General features: G+C 48.7%; 1 protein-coding gene across 1 annotated transcript in view; it reads left to right on the top strand.

The window, feature by feature from the left end:
- B3glct (beta 3-glucosyltransferase) overlaps positions 1–20,079 on the top strand; it is a 90,894-nt gene that overhangs the window by 16,907 nt on the left and 53,908 nt on the right. The window contains exons 2-4 of the mRNA XM_051162842.1: positions 823–872; positions 7,183–7,222; positions 14,441–14,550. Coding sequence (XP_051018799.1) covers positions 823–872; positions 7,183–7,222; positions 14,441–14,550 — 200 coding nt within the window. The remainder of the gene's footprint in view (positions 1–822; positions 873–7,182; positions 7,223–14,440; positions 14,551–20,079) is intronic.

The following is a 20,079-nucleotide window of genomic DNA, read 5'->3' as shown; positions in this document are numbered from 1 at the left end:
AATGCTGCCTGGAGGGCCCGGGACACCCTACTCCCTGCTACCTGGAGGGCCCGGGACACCCCAGTCCCCGCTGCCTGGAGGGCCCGGGACACCCCATTCCCTGCCTGCTCTCCTTTCACTCCTTAGGAGACAATGGTTTTTTTTTTTGTTGTTTTTTTGTTTTTGTCTCCCCTCTTCCTGACGTGGAGTTAGCGTTTGCTTCCTATTTTCAATGCTGGGTTATATTGCTGCTGTTATTATTTTTAATGCTCAGCCTAAGTGTGCCTCTAAGGAGATCTTTGTCAATCCTTCCGAATGGAGGACAATTTTAATTCCCTCCGTCTCCTGCCGGGGCCTTTCCTGCATAGTCTCTCCACTGGCTCGTAAACAGCATCTGCGAGAGACAACCAGCGCCCCCTAGTGTTAGTCCTGTTGCCCGTGGGGCTTTAGCAGGGACAGCAGAGGCGGGAATTTGTGCTGGTCCCCCTGCATGCTCAGGAATGTTCCTATGCTAAGAAGGCGTCTAAATCAAGAATTTGCAGAGTTATTTTTCCTACATTTTTTGGTTGTTTATAGCGATTTTAATTGCTGTGCTGAAGTTCTTTTTTTCCGTCTTTTCTGCTTGATATCCGGGGCTTCTTGGCAAGACAGCGACGAATATTGTCAGGACTAACACAGAAAACCTTTAATATTTGCTTGCAGCAATGCAGCTGTTTAAAAACGAGCAAAGTGTATCTCTTTAAAATGTCCCATTCTCATCTTATTACAAGCAGAATTGCTGAATGCGAGAATGAGTCCAGACTGCTAATTTTAACGTAAATATGTTTCTCTTTTTCCTCCTAGCTTTTGCTTTGGTGTCTGAAGAGATAAAAGAAAAAGTCAAGCCTCCTCAGGTACTGACTGTGATGGTCTAGCCTAACCATTCGCCGACAGTCTTTTAGATTTAGTGGGAAATGTAAACATTTTATCCTTAGCTGTTAACATTTTTTTTTTTTTGCTGTTGTATGAATTGAGATATTGTTCAATATCTGTTTGTGTATGTGTGTGTGTGTGTGTACTTGTGTAAATGTTGTGAGTGTGGAGGCCAGAGGTCAGCTTTGTATGTGCGCGTGCATGTGCATGCATATGGTGTATCTACGTAGTGTATGTGTGGGGACATGCACATGTGTGTGTTTGGTATATGTCCTATATCTGCACATGTGGAGGCCAGCAGAGGTTGTCAGGTACCCTGCTCTGTCGCTCTCTTCCTTATTTCCTTGAGACAGGGTCTCTCACTGAACCTGGGGTGGGCTGGCAGCCAGCAAGCCCCAGCAATCCTCCTGCCTCCACCTCTGACAGCTCTGAGGTTACAGGTGCCCATACCCACACCTGGCGCTTTACATGAGTGCTGGGGATTTGAACTCAGGTCCTCATGCTTGCGCAGCAAGCTTTTTTCCCCACCGAGCCATCTCCTCCAGGCCTATCTTGCATTTGATACAAGATCCTTCATTGGCCTGGGACTTGCTGGTTAGGCTAGGCTGTCTGGCCAACATGCCCCAGGTCTAGGGTAACAGCATGTGCCTCCATGCCTGTTTGGTTTTTGTTTTTGTTTTTCTTTAAAACATGGGTGCTGGAGATGAATTCAGATCCTCGTGTTTGTGTGGCAAGCACATTACCAACTGAGCCGTCTCTCTGCCTATCAATATAGGTTTTGAAGCCTGAACTTGGAATAAACTTGGGTATAAATTTGATTGCTTTTGTTGTTTGTGAACATGTGTGTGTGTGGTGTGTGCACATATGTGTGTGCATGTGTGTGTGTTCCTCTGTCACTCCCCACTGTATATATTCAGGCAGGGACTCTCACTGGACCCCGTCCTCACCTCTGTAGCTAGTCTGGCTAGCCAGCTAGCCCCAGCACATTTTATCTTCGCCTTCCCACGCCGCAACCCCAGCTTTTATGAGCTCTGGGGAATCTCTGCTCGAATCTCCATGCTTGGACACAAAGGGCTTTGCCTGCTGAGCCACGTCCAGCCCAGACTTGCTTTGAAAACTATGCTTTCATAGTCCAGGCAGATGGACTACTTTCAGTCATGGTGGGAAATGGAGTTTAGATACAGAGATACATCGGTGAGGAGCCTGACTTGGTTAGCTTTGCTTGCTCAAGTCTCAGAGCACCTCACTCTTGGCTTCCTCTTCCAATCGCTGAGAGGATTCTTGTCATGGGGGTGAGAAGAGTCCAAAACCTGATTACTGTTGCTGTGAGGATGGCGCCGTGAGGGAAGGCGTCCTGAGGACCAGGTGAGGGCCTCCACAGGCGACAGAGCTCCTGGATCCCTTGCAGGCTCAGAACCTGAAGCCAGGCCTCGGGGCCAGGCAGGGGAGGTCACACGTTTCCAAAATCTGCGAGCCTTCCGTTTGCATCACTGATGATGTTTAAGAATTTCATTCATCTACACTTACATCTATATCTATTTATGTCCATCTGTCCGTCTGTCTATCCATCTGTCCGTCTGTCTATCTATCTATCTATCTATCTCCACTTGAGCTTTGCAGGGGATCAGTTTAACAGGTGAGCAAGAGAACAATATTTAAAAATGCGACTAATTTTTGTTATGTTAATCAAGGCTCTGGCTGAGCTGACATCTTCCTCCACGATCCCTGTAAAAGTATTTTGAATAGAGTGTTTTTTTTCTCAGCATTATCTAACGGTGCTATGCGATCCCTCTGAAGGGAAAATGATGCTAATAATTTCTTGTGAGGTTGAGACTCTTGGGGACTACTAAAAAGCATTTGGACACATTTTATTTAATTTGATCTTCTCAATGATTCTGCAATTGCTAGGCAAAAAAAAAAAAAAAAAAAAAAAAAAAAAAAAAAAAAAAAGATTTCCCAGTTAAACAGAGGAGCTTAGCCTGAAAGCAGTTATGTGATTTTTTTTTAGCAAGGACACAGGATTATTGAAAGTTCAAGTTCAAATGTTCTGAATCCTGTGTTTCAGCCTGTGTGCCGTTTTAATTACAATGTGTGTGTTTGACAAGAATGAGGCTTGCTCGCAGAATTTAAAGCACTACACAAGGGTTATTAGCAGAGAATTACATTTTTGCTCAATGCATTTAGAAACTATAGATACTTAGAAACTATTTTTAAGTTTTATTTTTATGTGTGTGTTTTACCCGTATATATTTTTCACCGTGTGTGTGTGTGTGTGTGTGTGTGTGTAAGAACCTGTAGAGGCCAGAAGGTGGCGTCAGATCCCCTGGAGCTGGAGTTACAGATGGTTGTGAGTTGCCATGTGGGTGCTGGGAACTGAAGTCCGGTCAGGGGAGCCGGAATAGCCTCTCCTATCATCAAAGAATTTACAAATGAAGTGTTACATTTTGAACCGTAACTGTTCAGCTCTGTGGGGCTTAAGGGAATGAAACCCAGGGAGAAAAGGGTGATGCGGTCAGTGTGGGATTGGATGGACGTGCTAAAGAGAGAGAGAGATTGCTTGTCGGACCAGTGGTCGGCGTGCCGCCGCGACAGTGAGCATGTTTTGGATTAATATTGAGAATCTGTGGGTCATAAAATAAACCCTGCACTTTCCTCCTTCGAAAAACTAAACCTTTTCATGAGGGAAGAGGAAGACAGGATTTTTAAAAATGTCCTGTCAATTCCTTCGTTTTTGCCCAATTTTCTTTCTCCAAGGGCAAATTCCTCAAGACTATTTCGGTTCTGTTTCAATTCACCCAACTCAGCGTCTCCTCAGGAATTGTATGTTTACAGTTTACAAACTGAGTCGTTTGAAAACAGCTCATCGGGTCCTAGCTGTTGCGTCAGCCAGCCTGCCACAGGGCTTAGTGTGGGACAGGAAGACACGTGATTCCGGTTGGTTTTTCTCTGGTGCCACAAGGCTGTGTGGAGGAAGGTCCGGCGGGTGGCACACTGCTCCTGCCCAGAACCTCTGCGTCTGCGCAGTTTCCGCCTTTCACTTAGTTGGCCGTGACCGAGCTTGCACGTAAATGTGCATTTTCCTGACAGCCTCCAGGCTGGCGGCGTGTGGGGAGGAAGGAGCTAGGAAGACCCAGGCTCTAATCCTGGTTTTGTGGCCCATGACTACTGAGCCCTGGGAAATTCATTTGTGTTTTCTCAGATAAAGGATCGCCTTGTTTGCAAACAGGAGAACATTAGCTGTAGTCATCTCAGGTGCTGTTCGTCCATCTAAACGCTGTTTTCCTACGGGTCACACAGAACAGCCAGTGGCTTATTAATGTGGCTGTCAGATCCCCTGGAACTGGAGTTATAGACACTTGTGAGCTGCCATGTGGGTGCTGGGAACTGAACCCGGGTCCTTGGGAAGAGCCGCCAGTGCTCGTAACCTCTGAACCATTTTCCCAGCCCCGTTTCTGTGGCTTACTAAGGAGTGGGCACCGCAGACAGGGGACAGGAAGCAGTCACGGAGTCCTGGTACCTGGCACACCTGCCCTGAGAGTGGGACGGGTCCGCTCAGGCCAGCTTGGAACAGCGCCATGCGGGAAGCCGGAGGGCTTCCCAGTCTCACTAGATTCATCCAGAGTTAATGGCTTCATCAGGGTTCAGTGAGTGGCTGTTGGATCCTGGGTTCTGACAGATCAGCATCCGGCTGTGCCATCTTGGCTCCTCATGAGGCAAGGACAGTTTCACAAAATGCAACCCACCCAGTCGGATCCCCGTCTCTATCTTGTCCCATGGTCCCTTTGGCCTTCCTATAGGATTTTCCTCTTGCGGCCTTTGCCTTAGCTTTTGAGCAGCTCCCAGTTTTGTTGGTAAAGGCCCACAACTCCATTCTGTATTTCAGCCTGTAAGAAAAAAAAATTGAAGGATAGTGTTAGTGTCTAATTGCTGTAATTATACTGTAGACCTGCCAAAGATGAAAAAAGAGCAATCAGGAAGAAAGTTTTTCTTAGTCTGAAAAGAAGGTGCTAGAAATGGCAAGTTGAGTAGTTGACACTTTGTTCCTTGTCAGAGAATTTGCAAGTTTCCCGTGATTTCCTCGGGGTCAGAATCAACTTATCTCTATGCCTGTCTCTAGTTTTGTCCGACTTGGGCTCACCAGCCTGAGGTGCCCTCTTGTGCCCCAGCGTGCTGGTGACTATGTGTGTTCCCTGAACAGAATGCCCGAGGGCCGGGTGATTTATAAAGAGCAGGCATTTATTTTTTACGGTTGCAGAAGCTGGGAAGTCTGAGGTTAGAGGCGTGGGGGCCTTTTTGGCTCGAGTCATTCCATAGCAGAAAGCAGAAGGCAAAGGAGTGTGTGACGCAGAGAGAGAGGGCCAAGCTTATCCACGACAGATCTGGTGCTGGTCATGAGCCCACCCCACAGGAGCACTGTGAACCCATTTCCCCCTGAAGCTTCCACGGCAACACTGTAGACTCGGGGTGGCCTCTCTTTCCTTCCTTCCTTCCTTTTTTTCTTCTCCTTTCTTCTTTTCTCCTTCCTTCTCTGTATATCCCTAGCCGTCCTAGAACTCACTCTGAAGACCAGGCTGGCCTCGAACCCGGAGATCCGCTTGCCTCTGCCTCCGAGCGCTGGATGAAAGGCGTGCGCCACCGTGCTGAGCTTGGGATAGTGTTTTCAGCACGTGCTTTGAGAGACATATTCAGTTGCCATCATCTGTCCTCCTCCAAGGCTCTGAGGGACCTTAGAGGGGGCCTCTCAGGCAGGAAGTACTGGGTTAACACTTCATGACGTCATATCTTAGTTACTTTTTCTATCGTGGCGACAAAAAAACACCACGATTGAGGCAACTTGTAAAGGAAATCATTTAATTTGGGGCTCACAGTTCCAGAGTCCATGACCATGGAGGCAGGGGTGTGGTGGCGGAGCAGGGGTGTGGCAGCGACCACGCAGGTGTGGTGGCGGAGCAGTTGCTGCAAGCATTGATGTCTGAGAGACACGTGGAAGGATTTTTGAAACCTCAAAGCACTCCGCGGTGACACAGCTCTTCCAATAAGGCTACATCTCATAACCCTTCCCAGTAGTTCCACCAGCTGGCGAAGAAGCACTCACATAGATGAGCCTATTTGTGTGTGTGTGTGTGTGTGTGTGTGTGTGTCTTCTCATGGAAACCACCACACTGGGTCTGAGCTCAGGAGCTGGGAGACCTTTTCATGGCGGAGAGCCCTGCCAGCGTTCGGACTGCGCTTTAGCGTTGACAAGGTCTTTACAATTAACTTTCCCCAAGATGTAATTTTATACAGGAGGAGTAAGCTTTTAGCCCAAATAAACGGCTCTCCTAAGATCACGCACAGAGGACACAGCCCAGGCTGGAGAGATGGCTCAGGGGTTGAACATACTATCTTCTCTTTCAGAGGACCTGGCTCTGATTCCCAGCACCCACACAGCATCTGTAACTCCAGTTGTAGGTGATCTGCTGCCCTCTTCTGGCCTTAGTGGGTACTGCACACACATGGTACACATACATACATGGAGGCACTCACACACATAAAATAAAAATAAAGCAATCTTAAAGGCACAGCCTTCTTGCAGAACTGCCAGAGCAACGCAGAAAATGCCATCCGAAGCCAGGCACAGTGGTGCACGTCTTTCGTGGTCTCATCTTCGCCTCCTTCTATTCCAGCCTCCTTACTTAAGGGAATCATTTCGCGCTACTCTTTTTTTTTTTTTTTTTTGCCGCCATGTGTTCATCAAGATTGTTCATTGTACGCATAAGGTTATTGTATAATTCAACTGCTGATTTCTGTGTACCCCCCATATCTGGTTGTAATTCTTGTTCTGAAAATTTTCTGTTTCAATGCTGTGTAAACACTGCTCCCCAAGTATGCCAGTAAAGCAGCTTAAAGCCAATCGCTGAGCAGGGAACAGAATAGGGCGGGACTTCCTGCCAGCCATGGGAGGAGGAGTTAGAGGAGGAAGTAGGGTATTCAGCCACAGGCAGAGGTCCAGGAAACATCAGGAGAGAGGAGCTGGAGCAGGAAAACTACAAAGTGCAAGTATCTCTGGGATGTAAGCTGGGAGGAAGCCAAATTAGCTTAGAGGGCTAAGAATAAAGTAATAACTGCTCAGTCCTTGTGCTGTGAAGCTTATTATTAAACAAATATAAAAGATTCTCAATTATTTGTGTGATAGCTGGGATAAGAGAAACTAAGAAAAAACACAGTTTAATAAAAAACACCTGTAACAACCGTGTTGCTGGTTCAGTCAGATGATGGAATTGATCCTTGTCTCTTTCATTTTAAATTCAGGACTTGGAGCAAAGTAGTCTACCAAAGGAACATGACATAGGTAAGTAATGCACTTTTCTTATTTTTACACACGTGTGGTATGTTTGCATGTGTATGGATGTGTGTTTGTTATGTGTGTGTGTGAGAGAGAGAGAGAGAGGAGGGAGAGGGAGGGAGGGAGGGAGGGGGAGAGAGAGAGAGAGAAAGAGAGAGAGAGAGAGAGAGAGAGAGAGAGAGAGAGAGAGAGAGAGAGAGAGAGAGAGAGTCTAGGGTCTTCCTTGCTTGTTCTTTGTTTTATGTACCCAAGGAGGATATCTCCCTGAACTATTAGCGGACCAATTTGGTAAGCCTAGTTGGCCATCTTGTCCCAGGCTTGAGTCTGGTTTTTATGTGGGTTCTAACGGACCCAAACTCAAGCCCCCAGGCTTACACAGCCAGCCCTGGATCCACTGAAGCATCTCCAACAGGGATTTTTTGGTTGTTTTTTTTTTTTTTGGTTTTTTTTGAAACAGGGTTTCTCTGTGTAGTAGTCCTGGTTGTCCTGGACTCACTTTGTAGACCAGGCTGGCCTCGAACTCACAGTGATCCGTCTGCCTCTGCCTCCCGAGTGCTGGGATTAAAGGCGTGCGCCACTATGCCTGGCCCCCAGGGATGTTTTTTAAAGACAGGCTCTCACTATATACTTCTGGTTGGCCTTGAACTCACAAAGATCCAGCTGTTTCTGTCTCCTGAGTGCTGGCATTAAAAGTGTGCGCTGCCACCGCCCAATCCCAGCAAGGAACACAGGCTTAAAACCGTGCCCATGTGTGTTTGTGGTGTGTTATAGTCTAGCGAGGCGGATTTTCATTTTGATTGTACTTACGAGATATATTTTGTTGTTTTCGGCTAGTCTAAAGCTTGCCGGCGTAAAGACCTTGGGAGAGCACTTCCATATGGCTTCTGATCTGCATTAAGCACTTTCTGTGCCCCGCGTTTATTGCTCATTTGTGGAGGAGAAACCCTGTTGGCCATTTCGAGTCCTGAACATACTTGCTGAAGGCAAACTGTAGGGAATAGAAAATAGCCAAGGATGTACAGGGTCCGGTGGCTGGTTGGCATGACAGAGGAGCTGTGGTGAGCTCTGGACTCAGCGGGTGTGTGACTCGCATGAGGGAGCGCCCAGGTCACATGGAGAACACATTCCGTATTTCATATAGAGAACGGCAGGGGTGTAAACCTGCGCATGCGCACTCCTACCAGCAACAAACTAGATGAATCTGGTTTCTTTCCGGGGTGGATTGGGGGCCAAGGAGCATTTCGGTGATCTGTCATTCCTTTTCCCTTTACCCTCCCCCTCAAATCCCAGATAACTGTCCCATATACATCCTGTGCCCAGGAGAGGCTCCCCTCTTCTGAGAATGCATTGACGCCTCAGGTTCCGCTTGGCCCTGATGCCCTTTGTAGTTTGAAGGCGGTTCGGCGTGCTTACTCATAATCCCACCTACCCTCTAACCTCAGCTGGGTGCCGGAAATCATTTTACAAAACGCTTCCTGACTCCTGCGGGAGCAGGCATGCTGCAGAGATAGGGCTGACTGTGGCTCCCCGGTGACCCCAATTCTTCCTCTGTGACTGTCCTCTGTGCACAAGCGCGCAGGAAGCTGCAGCCCCTCCGGAGACCTGCAGCAGATCCAGCTGTGACCAGGCCGCGCCGACACCTGTGCTCCCACAACACGCGTGGTCGACGCTAGCTCTCTCTAGCCAGTTCCATGGACCCGGGTGGGCGTGGGCCTGGCTCCGCACTGGGCTCTGATGCTTCTGGCTGTGAGTCGGTTTACTCAAGGTGTTTGCATGCATAGCGTATGTAATTGCGGCCCACGGAGAAGGAGGGCCATTATGATCTCAGCCACGTGAAAAAGCAAAGGACAAACACGATTCACGTGAAGGAGATGTCTGAAAGGGGAAGATTTTGCTCTCGTGCTTTCGTCTTTCTAGAACGATCTTTTCCCTGCAGGGAGGCTAACTGGGAGCTTTGCTGAGCTGGCAGAGGCAGCAGGGCTGCTGGTGAGCGTGAGCGGCCGTGAGAGGCGGACTTGTAGCACGGGACCTGCTAGGAAATAATTTAGACAGATGAGATGCCTTGCGGACTAATGCACAGAATGCATGCATTATCCGCCCTCCAGCCTAAGAAGCGGAACGTTGCTGAGAGCACCGAAAGCTTTAAAGCCCTTACCCTCAGCTATGCTCGCCGTTCATGGCGTCTCTCACACTTTTAAGTGACATATATGCAGTGTATATACTGGATAGCTGTGTTTGTTTGTTTGTGATTTTTTGTTTTTTTTGAGACAAGCTTTCTCTGTGTAGTCGTGGCTGTCCTGGACTGGCTTTGTAGACCAGGCTGGCCTCGAACTCACAGAGGTCAACCTGCCTCTGCCTCCTGAGTACTGGTATTAAAGGCGTGCGCCACCACACCTGGCTGTTTTTCATTCCTCTTCCTCTTCCCTCCTCCTCCTCTTCTTCTTTCCTGGGTAGTTTTTATTGTAACATTTTTCACAAACTAGAGATAGCCAGAGAGAGGAAACATCAGTTGAGAATTGCTTTCATCAGACCAGCCTGCGGGCCATTTTCCTGACTGCCAGCTGATGGAGGAGGGGCTGGCCCACTGTGGGCGGTGCCACACCTAGGCAGGTGGGCCCGAGCAAGCCAGAGAGAGCAAACCTCCAGGTTCCCGCCTGGCCTCCTCCGTGATGCACCGTGACCCAAATACTCCCTTTCCTCCACAAATTGGTGTTGGTCGCATTGTTTATCACAGCAAGGTGACTTAGAATAGTAGTATCTGCATGATGTACACTTCTGCTTACATTTTGCACATTACTGATGTGTACGGTTTTTCCTTCCTTTTTTGTATTTTGGCAGTATTACAGCAGTCTACCTAGGAGATTCATCTAGAGGGTCTGGATTTATATGTGCAGTCTTAGCTACTGTTTAAACCAATTAGTAGTAGTTAATTAGTCCAGGCTAGTAGGTTGTATTGCTGAGATATATATAGATACACACACACACACACACACACACACACACACACACACATATATATATATATATAAAATTTTTTTTTTCAGGTAGATAGTCAGGCCGCTTCCATTGTTTTCTTTCCACGTGCTTTCTTAAGGATGACTGAAAGAAAGAGTGGGATGCAGGTCTCTAGAACATCCATCTTCAGATGCAGGTCTCTAGAAACATGCAGCCTCTTCAATTTAGTTAAAATGTGGAAGCATATCCTTCAAGCTTATTGAATCCATTCCTTTGTCTTCAGTAGTTTAAAATAATTTATTTTATATGTTTTGAGTGTTTTGCCTACACGTATGTGTATGTACTGTGTGTGTGCAGTGCCCACAGAGGCCAGAAGAGGGCATCAGAGTCCTTAGAGCTGGAGTTGCTGATGGTCCTGGGCTACCAGGTGGGTGCTGGGAGCTGAACCCATGTCCGCTGCAAGAGTAACAAGCACTCTTAACCACTGGGCCATCTCTCCAGCTCCTAGTCCATGCTTTAAAAAAAATCCATCTTTATAACTCAGCATTTGATAGGTTAGTTTATACTAGTGGTTCTCAACCTGTGGGTCGTGACCCCTCTGGGTGCCAAACAACCCTGTCACAGGGGTCGCATATCAGATCTCCTGCAGATCAGATATTTACGATTCATAACAATAGCAAAATTACAGTTATGGGGCTGGGCGTGGTGGTGCATGCCTTTAATCCCAGCACTTGGGAGGCAGAGGCAGGTGGATCACTGTGAGTTCGAGGCCAGCCTGGTCTACACAGTCAGCCCAGGACATCCAAGGCTACACAGAGAAACCTTGTCTTGAAAAAAACCATACAAAATTACAGTTATGAAGTAGCAATGAAAATAATTTTGTGGTTGTGGTCACCACAACAGAAGGAACTGTATTAAAGGGTCACAGCATTAGGAAGGTTGAGAGACACTGACTTATATTAATGTTTCAGGTGAAATAGATCAAAGATAATGTTTGGCCCAAGTCAGAAGACTCCCCTTTAAACCTTACCCCTGTGCTCAATGTATGGAGCCAGGAAGCGAGCTTAAAATAGAATTTATACGTGAGGAGTCCCTATTCCTATAGCCAAGAAAAGAATTTAGGTCATGTTCACTAAGTTGCTCAGAATTTTCTTTTAAAATTTTTATTGAGTTTTATTTAACCAAAGAGCATTTCTGATTGTTTTTAGGCCCTAGGTGGCTCACCGTGACACTATCTGTTGTGTGACCATTTGAACAAGTGAATAAAGGAGTGGAACACTAGAAACAAATGGAACAGTAAAACAGCAGGATGGGATTAAAGTATAATTAGCGTCCTAGAGCTGAGATGTTGAAGACAGGGCCTCTGGGTGGAGGAAGGTCGCCATTTTCGGCTTGCCATGAGCCTGGCTGGAGGCCACCAATGACTGACATTTCACCGTACCCTTGTGCTGCCATCCTGGCTCTCTGTGCCTCTCTAGATGACAGTTTCAGAGCCTGTGCTTCTCTGACGTGTGACCTGAGCCACAGCCACATTGGTTCTGGGGAGGGGGTGCGGGGGGAGTCTTCCCCAGATAGCTGGAGGTTTGCCCTTTGCTGGCTGTTGTAAAAGGCTGGCTGTGTTGGGGCGGGCCCTGCAGGCAGTGTGCAGTGTGACACTCTTCTGTGCAGTGCTTGCAGCCAGCCCCTGCTTCTGTGGGATAGCTGTGGCTGCTCGCCTGGAGATAACACCCAGTCCTGGCTAGGTGCCTTGTGAAGTACCATGAGGATTATAGTCTTGCTTATTTGAAAATCCTGTGACCTCTTGGGAGTTACAGTGTTGCTGTAAAAGGTCATATGGAACATTCTGGAAGCGTTGCATACTGGTTTGCTAAGGCTGCTGTGGTTTAGACAGAATGTGTTCTCTCAAAATCTACGTATTAAAGGCTTGGCCACCAGCCCATGGCTCAATTAGGAAATTTATGATGCTTTGAGAGGGGTGTAAAATTATAGTGTTAGCAGGGGCCTTTTCTAATACCTGCCCTAGCTCCCGGATAATTGGCACAGAAACCTATAGATTTATTCAACAAACCTTAAGCACTATAACTGGGCAGACAGTCATCTATTCTAACCCAGTTATGCTATGTCTGGCTGCCTCCCAGCCATGTGCCCTTTTGCTTCCCACCTCAGTCTTGCCTTTGCCTTCTGTTCTCTGTCCTCATGGTGAACTCCTCCTCCTCCTTCTCATGGCCACCACTCCCCTGCCTCTGTCTTTCTCTCCCTCTCCCTCCCTTCTTTTCCCTCCTCCTCCCTCCTGCTCCCTCTCTTCCTCTCCCTCCCCCTTCCCCCTCTCCCTCCCTCCTCCCCCTCTCTCCCCCTCTACTTCCCTCCCCTCCTCTCCCCTCCCCCTTCCCCCTCTCCCTCACTGGGAAGTCCAGCCTTCCTATTTCCTCTGCCCAGTCATTGGCTGTCCAGCTTCTTTATTAACCAATCAGAGATAACTGGGGAGGATTGTTTAAATGACTTCCAGGCTGTAACCAGATGTCAGGGCACAGAAACCAGACTCTGCATACACAGTGCACAAGACCATCCCCCAATAAAGGGGAGGAGTTAGGGGATGGGGTCACATCCTGGAAAGGGATATTGGGATCCTGGGCTCTTCCTGCCTTGCTTTGTTTTCTAGTCTTCCCTGAGGCCAATAGGCAGGGCGTTTGTCACCTTTGTGCCACTGTAGCCACAGTCCCTGGCAGGAACAGTTTACAGGAGGGAGGCTTGTTTATCTGTGCTCCTGGTTTCAGAGCACTTATGTCAGTTGCGTGGGGAAGGCTGAGGGACCATACAGTCTCCTCACTTCCCAGGTGCAGAATGGGAGGGCACTGGGGCAGAGATGAGTGTCAGAGGCTCCCTGGCGTATGTGTTCCACAGCCTCCCACGGGAGCCGTGACAGCCAGGACCAAGCTTTCCAAGTGGGCCTGTGAGGTTCAAATTCGAACCACAGTGGGCAGCACACCCCACAGAGGATACACTGTGCCACAGTCCTAAAATAAAGGGCGGGCCAGGCATGTGCAGGGACCGCCAAACCTTGAGTCCAAGGAGACTTTCCCTTCAGACAAACTGACTGCGCCCGTCGTTCTTTGTCATCACAAAATGCTTTGCTCAGAATCTTGGGGAGCAACATCCACAGTGACAAGCTGTCCTCAGGGTTGGCCCCTGAGGGCTGCGGGAGGCGAGTGGGGTGTAGGGGGTGTGGCGGTGAGGGGGTGGGAGGGTGGAGGGCGGGAGGGGTGAGGGGTGTGGGCGGTGAGGGGGTGGGTGGATGGAGGGCGGGAGGGGTGAGGTGGTGAGGGGTTGAGGGGTACAAGGGTGGGGGATGGGGGGTTGGGGGAGATCTTCAGGCTCTTCCTTTGCTTGCAGATAACCGTTCCTCTATTTCCACACCGACTTCGCCCTGCATGTCCGAGTGTCCAGTTTCCCCTTCTCTCTGAGGACACTAGTCATACCAGGCTAGGCGCTCTGTAGTGACCATGGTCTACCCTGATGACTCTGGAAGGCCCAGTTCTAAACAGGATTATGTTCTGAGGGTTAGAACTCAGCATCCGCCTTTGGGGGGCACAGTTCACCGCACAGCACAGTGTGGGGTTATCTTGGGACTATTAGAAGGTCACTGGGTGGCGGGGCGAAGGTAGAAGTATGGTTTGTGATCAAAGCTTTGGTCTAGTGTGGTGAGCTTGTTTGCTGGACACTGCTGGGAGGGAAGTTTTGGCCGTTGCTTTAAAAGCAGAAAAAATTTTGGGTCTGGAGTTATATAAATGAAAATTTCCAGGGTTGGTGGAATGACTTAGTGGTTTAGAGCACGGGCTATTCTTGCCGAGGACCTGGGTTCAGTTCCCAGCACCCACCAAGCAACTCACAGCTGCTGTTAACTCTAGTTCTGGGGGATCTTACTCCCCCTTCTGGCCTCTGTGGGCACTGCATGCACGTGTACACATACACACATGCAGGCAAAACACCAATACACATCACTTTTTTTTTTTAAGTCAGGGTTTCTCTGTGTAGCCTTGGCTGTTCTGGAGTTCACTCTGTAGACCAGGCTGGCCTCGAACTCACAGAGATCTGCCTGCCTCTGCCTCCCCAGTGTTGGGGGAAGTACGTTGCCTCTCCCAGCTCACATAAACATTTTAAAAGTGTAGAATTTCCCTTCAGCGTCTGTTGCTTGCTTGCCTTACACCTGTGCTCTTATACTATCTTTCAAACTTATTTTAATGAGAAGTTTTGTTTGTTTGTTTGTTTTAGACTTAAAAGAAATTGTGTTTGTCATCCAGAGTCAAAGTAATCCTTTTCATGCCAGGAGAGCAGAACAGTTGAAAAGAAACATTTTAAAACAGGCTGCAAATCTGACACAGGTACGTAGAGACGTAGAGACGGCTGGGGGTATCTAGAGGTATTTATGTTTTCCTGGGTCTGTAGGAAACCAATTGTATTGAGGTAAGAATAACTTTTGGAACTCACTACTTTTTTAATGTTGAATATTGCTGAAAATGTTCTATCATAGTACGTATATGTCTAATTATTAGACTCATGCAATTATGAGGGACTCCTGTGGCTTTGCCAAAACTATTAGAATAAAATGGAAGAAATAGTGTTTTAAATGAAATAAAGATAATTAACATGCAGACTTTTGGCAACAAGTTCTAAGGCGATTTTCACATTGAAATGACATTTTCATTAATCTTAGTGTAGCGTGCTTTCTCTCTGTCTCTCTGTCTCTGTCTCTTTCTCTCTGTCTCTCTCTGTCTCTTAATCTGTGTTTTTGAAAAGTTGGGTGCCATGAATTGAAACTTTGATCTGATTTATAGTGTACAGAAGGATTTTGGAGAGAAAAAAAATATACACAGATAGCTGCATATTAATAATGCAATTTGAAATTGGCGTGAGCTGAATCTCAAGGTGTTCTGAAGAACGCAGGTGGTTTGAAGGAGGAAGCTGGGCCGTCTTGTAGCTCATTCCCCTTATCGGATGGTGACATAGTTCAAGCCTCCTAGTGTGTGTGTGTGTGTGTGTGTCTGTGTGTTCTGTATGCCATGTTTCCCCCATACACAAAGACCTATATTACATAAGATTTGTCTATACCTCAAGCACAGTTGGAGACTAACAGTATCTAACAGATTAGCTAGGTCAGGACATTGCAATGCAGTTGTCAGCCCATTGCTGCGATGCTTTGCACGCAAACCAAGGGACCCTGCATGCAGGCACTGTAGTGTGACAGTTGTCAGCCCTGTCTGGCGTGGCTGGTAGTCACCAGTGGGTGAGCTGGAGAAAGGTCTGATGGGAGTCCTGGCAGGGCACCAACATAGCCCGGTGTTTTACCGTATGTCTCTGAATAGCACAGTTTTAAAGCCGACACTTAGGTGTGATACTTTCCACGTGTTTTCAATCACAGTTGACCTGGGGCAGCTGAGACTGCGGGTAAGGTGGTCCGCTGTTCTTTCTTACATTTCTCCCCTTCCCCCACCTCCTTCGCTCTTTCTTCTCCTCTCCCCCTTCCACCTTCTGCTGCCTTCCCTTCTCCTTCCTACTTCCTTCACCTCTCTTCGTTCTTCTTTCTATTTCTTCTCCTTTGGAAAAGTGTCTCACTATGTACCCTGGCTGGCCGCCTTGGCTTGGACCAGAATGGCCTTACACTCACAGAGCTCTGCCTGCCTCTGCCTCCTGAGTGCTGGAATTAAAGGCGCGTACCGACATGGCTGGCAAACATGGTCTTCTTTATGAAGCCCAGAACACACACACACACACACACACACACACACACACACACGCACACACACAGAGACACCATTTGTCTTGGCCCTCAAGGCTGCCCACGTGGGCCAGTGTTCTCTCTTGTGTATCTCCGTCTGTTCCACTAGAGGCGCTCCTGAGGTGCAGTGCAGGGTGCCACAGGGAGAAGGGAACTACTTGTGTAGTTAGCAAAGACCTCAGAGACACCGAGAGGGGATCCCCTAGGCCTGCGGGAGCCGTGGCGCACTTTTCCTTGTGTTCCTGCCTGAGTCCCGCTCTTAGAAATACTCTTTATTTTCTACTCTGTGTGTTTACTCCCACTCTTTTCACTCTTTCTCTTCATGTCCTGGTGTGTGTGTATGTGTGTGTGTGTACACATCTGGCAGTCTCCCTGGCACTTTGGTGTAGTCAATGCTTCTAGGGCGTGGCTTATGGCAATGATGAGACCTCTAGGTATCTGTCAATGGGAGGCTATAGAAATTATAAAGTGGAATATGTGTGTGTGTTATATAAAGTGCTACATGCACGCGCACACACACACATACACGCGCACACACACAGAAGGGACTGCTTGGTCCTGGCTCTGCCTGTTTCTTTTGGGGCTTTGACTGCTGGATAGTTAACATTGATTCTAGGGTCTGGGTAGGGTGGCCTGGGGCTTCCACAAAGCCAGACCCCACAGCTGTGATCAGGAACGGAGAGCGTGTGCCCCCTTTTGACTCTGGTAGTTTTGTTTTGTTTCTGGGAACTGAAACCTGCACATTAGATGTATGTGCTCTACGGCCGAGCTTCACTTCCAGCTCCTCTCACGAGAGGGAGTGGGCAAAGCAGAACCGTGGTGACCTTCCACAGTGCCTGGGTGTGTGCCTGGGTGTGTGTGCCTGGGTGTGTGTGCGGGTGTATGTACCGGGTGTCTGTGTCTGGGTGTGTATCCCTGGGTGTGTGTGCCTGGGTGTGTGCGCGGGTGGTGTGTGTGCCTGGGTGTGTGCGCGGGTGGTGTGTGTGCCTGGGTGTGTGCGCCTGGGTGTGTATCCCTGGGTGTGTGTGTCTGGGTGTGTGTGCCTGGGTGTGTGTGTCTGGTGTGTGCACCTGGTGTGTGTGCCTGGGTGTGTGCCTGGGTGTGTGTACCGGGTGTGTGTGCCTGGGTGTATGTCTGGATGTATGTGTCTGGTGTGTGTGCCTGGATGTGTGTGCGCCTGTGTGTGTGTGCCTATGTGTGTGTATGTATGTATGTATGTATATATGCATGCATATGTGAGCATGTATATATGTAAATGTATGTAAATATGTATGCGCATGTATAGGTAGGTGTGTGTATGCATAGATGTGTGTGTGTGTATGTGTAGATGTGTGCGTATGTGTTTATATGTGTGTACATGTGTGTAGCCCAGAGGACAACCTTATTGCAGTTCTTAGGCAATCTGAACCCCTCTTCCTTCCTTCCTTCCTTCTTTTCTTCTTTCCCTCCCTCCCTCCCTCCCTCCTTCCCTTCCTCCTCCTTGTCCTTCTCTCCCTCTCCCTCTCTCTCTCCCCCTCCCTCCCTCCCTCCCTCCTTCCCTTCCTCCTCCTTGTCCTTCTCTCCCTCTCCCTCTTTCTCTCCCCCCCTCTCCCCCTCCCCCTCTTTCCCTCCCTCCCTCTCTCTTTTATGAGACAGGCTCTCCACAGGCCTGGGCCTCACCCAGTAGACCCAAGAAGGCTGAACTGGCTGTTGAGCCTCAGGATTCAGCCATGCCTGTCTTCCTCCCGGCCCTGGGGTTTTAGAGGCACCCTGCCATGCCCACCCTTCCCTTGGGTGCTGTGAATCTGAAGTCAGGGCCTCCTTCCTGAATGACAAGCGCTTTTATACGACTCCAGCTCCAGGGGGAATCTGATGCCCTCTTCTGGCCCCTGAGGGTAACTGCACTAGTGTGTGCATATCCACTTAGGCGCACACATTGGTAGTGTAGCAGTGAGCACAGCTGCCTTCGGAGCCCTGGGATGGCAGGCAGGTGTCACCATGCCTGGGTTCCCTGTATCAGCTGGACCCACAGATGTCTCCTTCCTGGTCCCACTTCTGTATCACGCACAAACCTATTGTATTCACCTCCGCCTGTGTTGTTACTCGTTGCAATTTATCTTTCTCTTCCACAGATGTTGAAGGCAGAGCACAGGCTGAATTTCGCTAAGTTTTGGTAACTCAGAACCCAGCTGCATTTGTGTGACTTATCTTGAGCTCCCAGATTAATTCTCGCCTCTGAGTTGCTTTGTTTTCCACTATAAAAGATGTTTCTTTTCTTTTAAAAGGCATTTAAAAAATTCATCTATTTTACTTAATGTGTATGAGTATTTTGTCTACACATATGTCTGTGTACCGCAGCCACACCCTGCGGAGGCCAGAAACTGGAGTTACAGCCCGCCCCCCATGTGGGTGCCGGGAACTGAACCCTGTTCCTCTGGAAGAGCAGCCAGTGTTTGTACTTGTGAGCTCTCTTTCCAGCCACAAATGAATATCTCCAGGGCACAGCTCAATCACATCAGGTGGACTCCTGTTGGTAGCGCATCTCCAGAGCCCTTTTATCTCATAAAGCTAATACTGTGAATCTCTAAACAACAGCCCCCCACCCCCACGCTCCCGGCTGCCGCCTTCCTTCTCTGTAGCCCCAAGCAAGCGCCATTTAACTCCTAGTCTCTTAATGCCCTGCCATAGATGTCCTAGATTGAGAGGCTGGGGGAGGAGTTGTAAAGTAACCCCCCCTTGTGGTACTGGCTTGTCTACTTACATTTGTAAGGTTCTTCTGTTCAAAAAAAGAGCTGGGGCTGGAGAGACGGCTGGACTGAGCGGTTAAGGGCACCGGCTGCTCTTCCAGAGGTTTGGGTTCCAGGACCCACATAGAGGCTCACAACCATCTGTAACTCCATCCTCAGGGGATCTGAAACCTTCTCCTAGGCACTGCATGCATGCCAGTCATGGGTAGACAGACAGGCAAAGCACACATACACCCCAAAATAAAATGTTCTGGTACTGTGTTGGACGGCTTGTTCTGGAACTCTGACTGGCATTCCACCAAGGCCTCTTCATGGTGCCTCTAGCCCTGGCGTTTGTCTGTCCTACACCCAGAGTGCGCAGGGCTCACCTGTGCTTTTCTGTGCTCCCCACCCCCACCCCCAGTACCTAGGTGGAATGCTAACTACAATATTAGAGACTGTGTTTCCGTTGGTCTGTTGTCTCCGCTTTTAAAGTTTAGAATTGCCTCCATGTTTTTGAAGCTCTTGGCTCTTCTTGCTCTTTGATTCTCCTTAGTTTTTAAAGTTTATATTTAATTTGCATTGTCTCTTCATTTACGTCCTCAGTGTTAGGAGACTCACTGCCACTAGGTGGCGATATTGGTTTTACGTTTAGAGAGCCATGGGGTAGTAATGCCGTTAAGTATCCGCCTCCCCCCGGGCTGCGTTTAATTTCTGCGTTAATAAATAGAACCCAAAGTGATAAAGAGGGCCCTCGCCTCCTTCTAACTATAAGATCAATTGTTAGTGTTACCCTCTGGAGCTCAGCTGTGAGTGCTAACATAAGGAGGCCGGCTCTGAAGTGTCAGACTTAATTTGCTGGGGAGGCTGGAGTGTGCTGCGTGCCTTGGGCAGGTTCAAAAGTGGATTAGCAAGGAGATTGTCCGTCAGGAGATTGCAGAGTTTGCAGCTATGCTTGGTGCTGGACCTTTTTCTTTCTTATTATGTTTCCCTCATACCGGACTAAAACTTTGGTTTAATTCTATGAATGGCACTTCAGAGGGTTAAAAATAGTTGACAGCAAGCCCTGGGTCTGCAGGCCGGGCGTGGACAGTGCCTCGGGACTCTGAGAGCACAGCTTGTAGAGCAGGAGTGCTCCCTAGTTGTAGTCAGACTGGAAACCCGTACAAGGAATCGACTTGTTTTTGGGGAAGTGTTGGCATCTCAGCTTGCCTCGGAAGAGGGAAAGGCTGTCAGTCTGGCGGCAACAGTGATGCGCGCTTGCAAGGACCACAGATGAGGGGGCCTCGGTGCGACGGGGTGCACCGGACTGCGACGCATGGGCTGGGGGTGCTCTCGTGGGACCTGAGCATGAAGCCGTGAGCTCTGGAGATTCGTCTTCTGAGCGCGCTCCTGAAAGTTGCCCCGCGAGGGGCAATCCGCAGTTTGCG

Source organism: Acomys russatus, chromosome 19 (genome assembly GCF_903995435.1).
Source record: "Acomys russatus chromosome 19, mAcoRus1.1, whole genome shotgun sequence".
Lineage (NCBI taxonomy): Eukaryota > Metazoa > Chordata > Mammalia > Rodentia > Muridae > Acomys > Acomys russatus.
The sequence above is the reverse complement of the archived record's forward strand: the minus strand, read 5'-3'. Positions and strand labels throughout refer to the sequence as shown.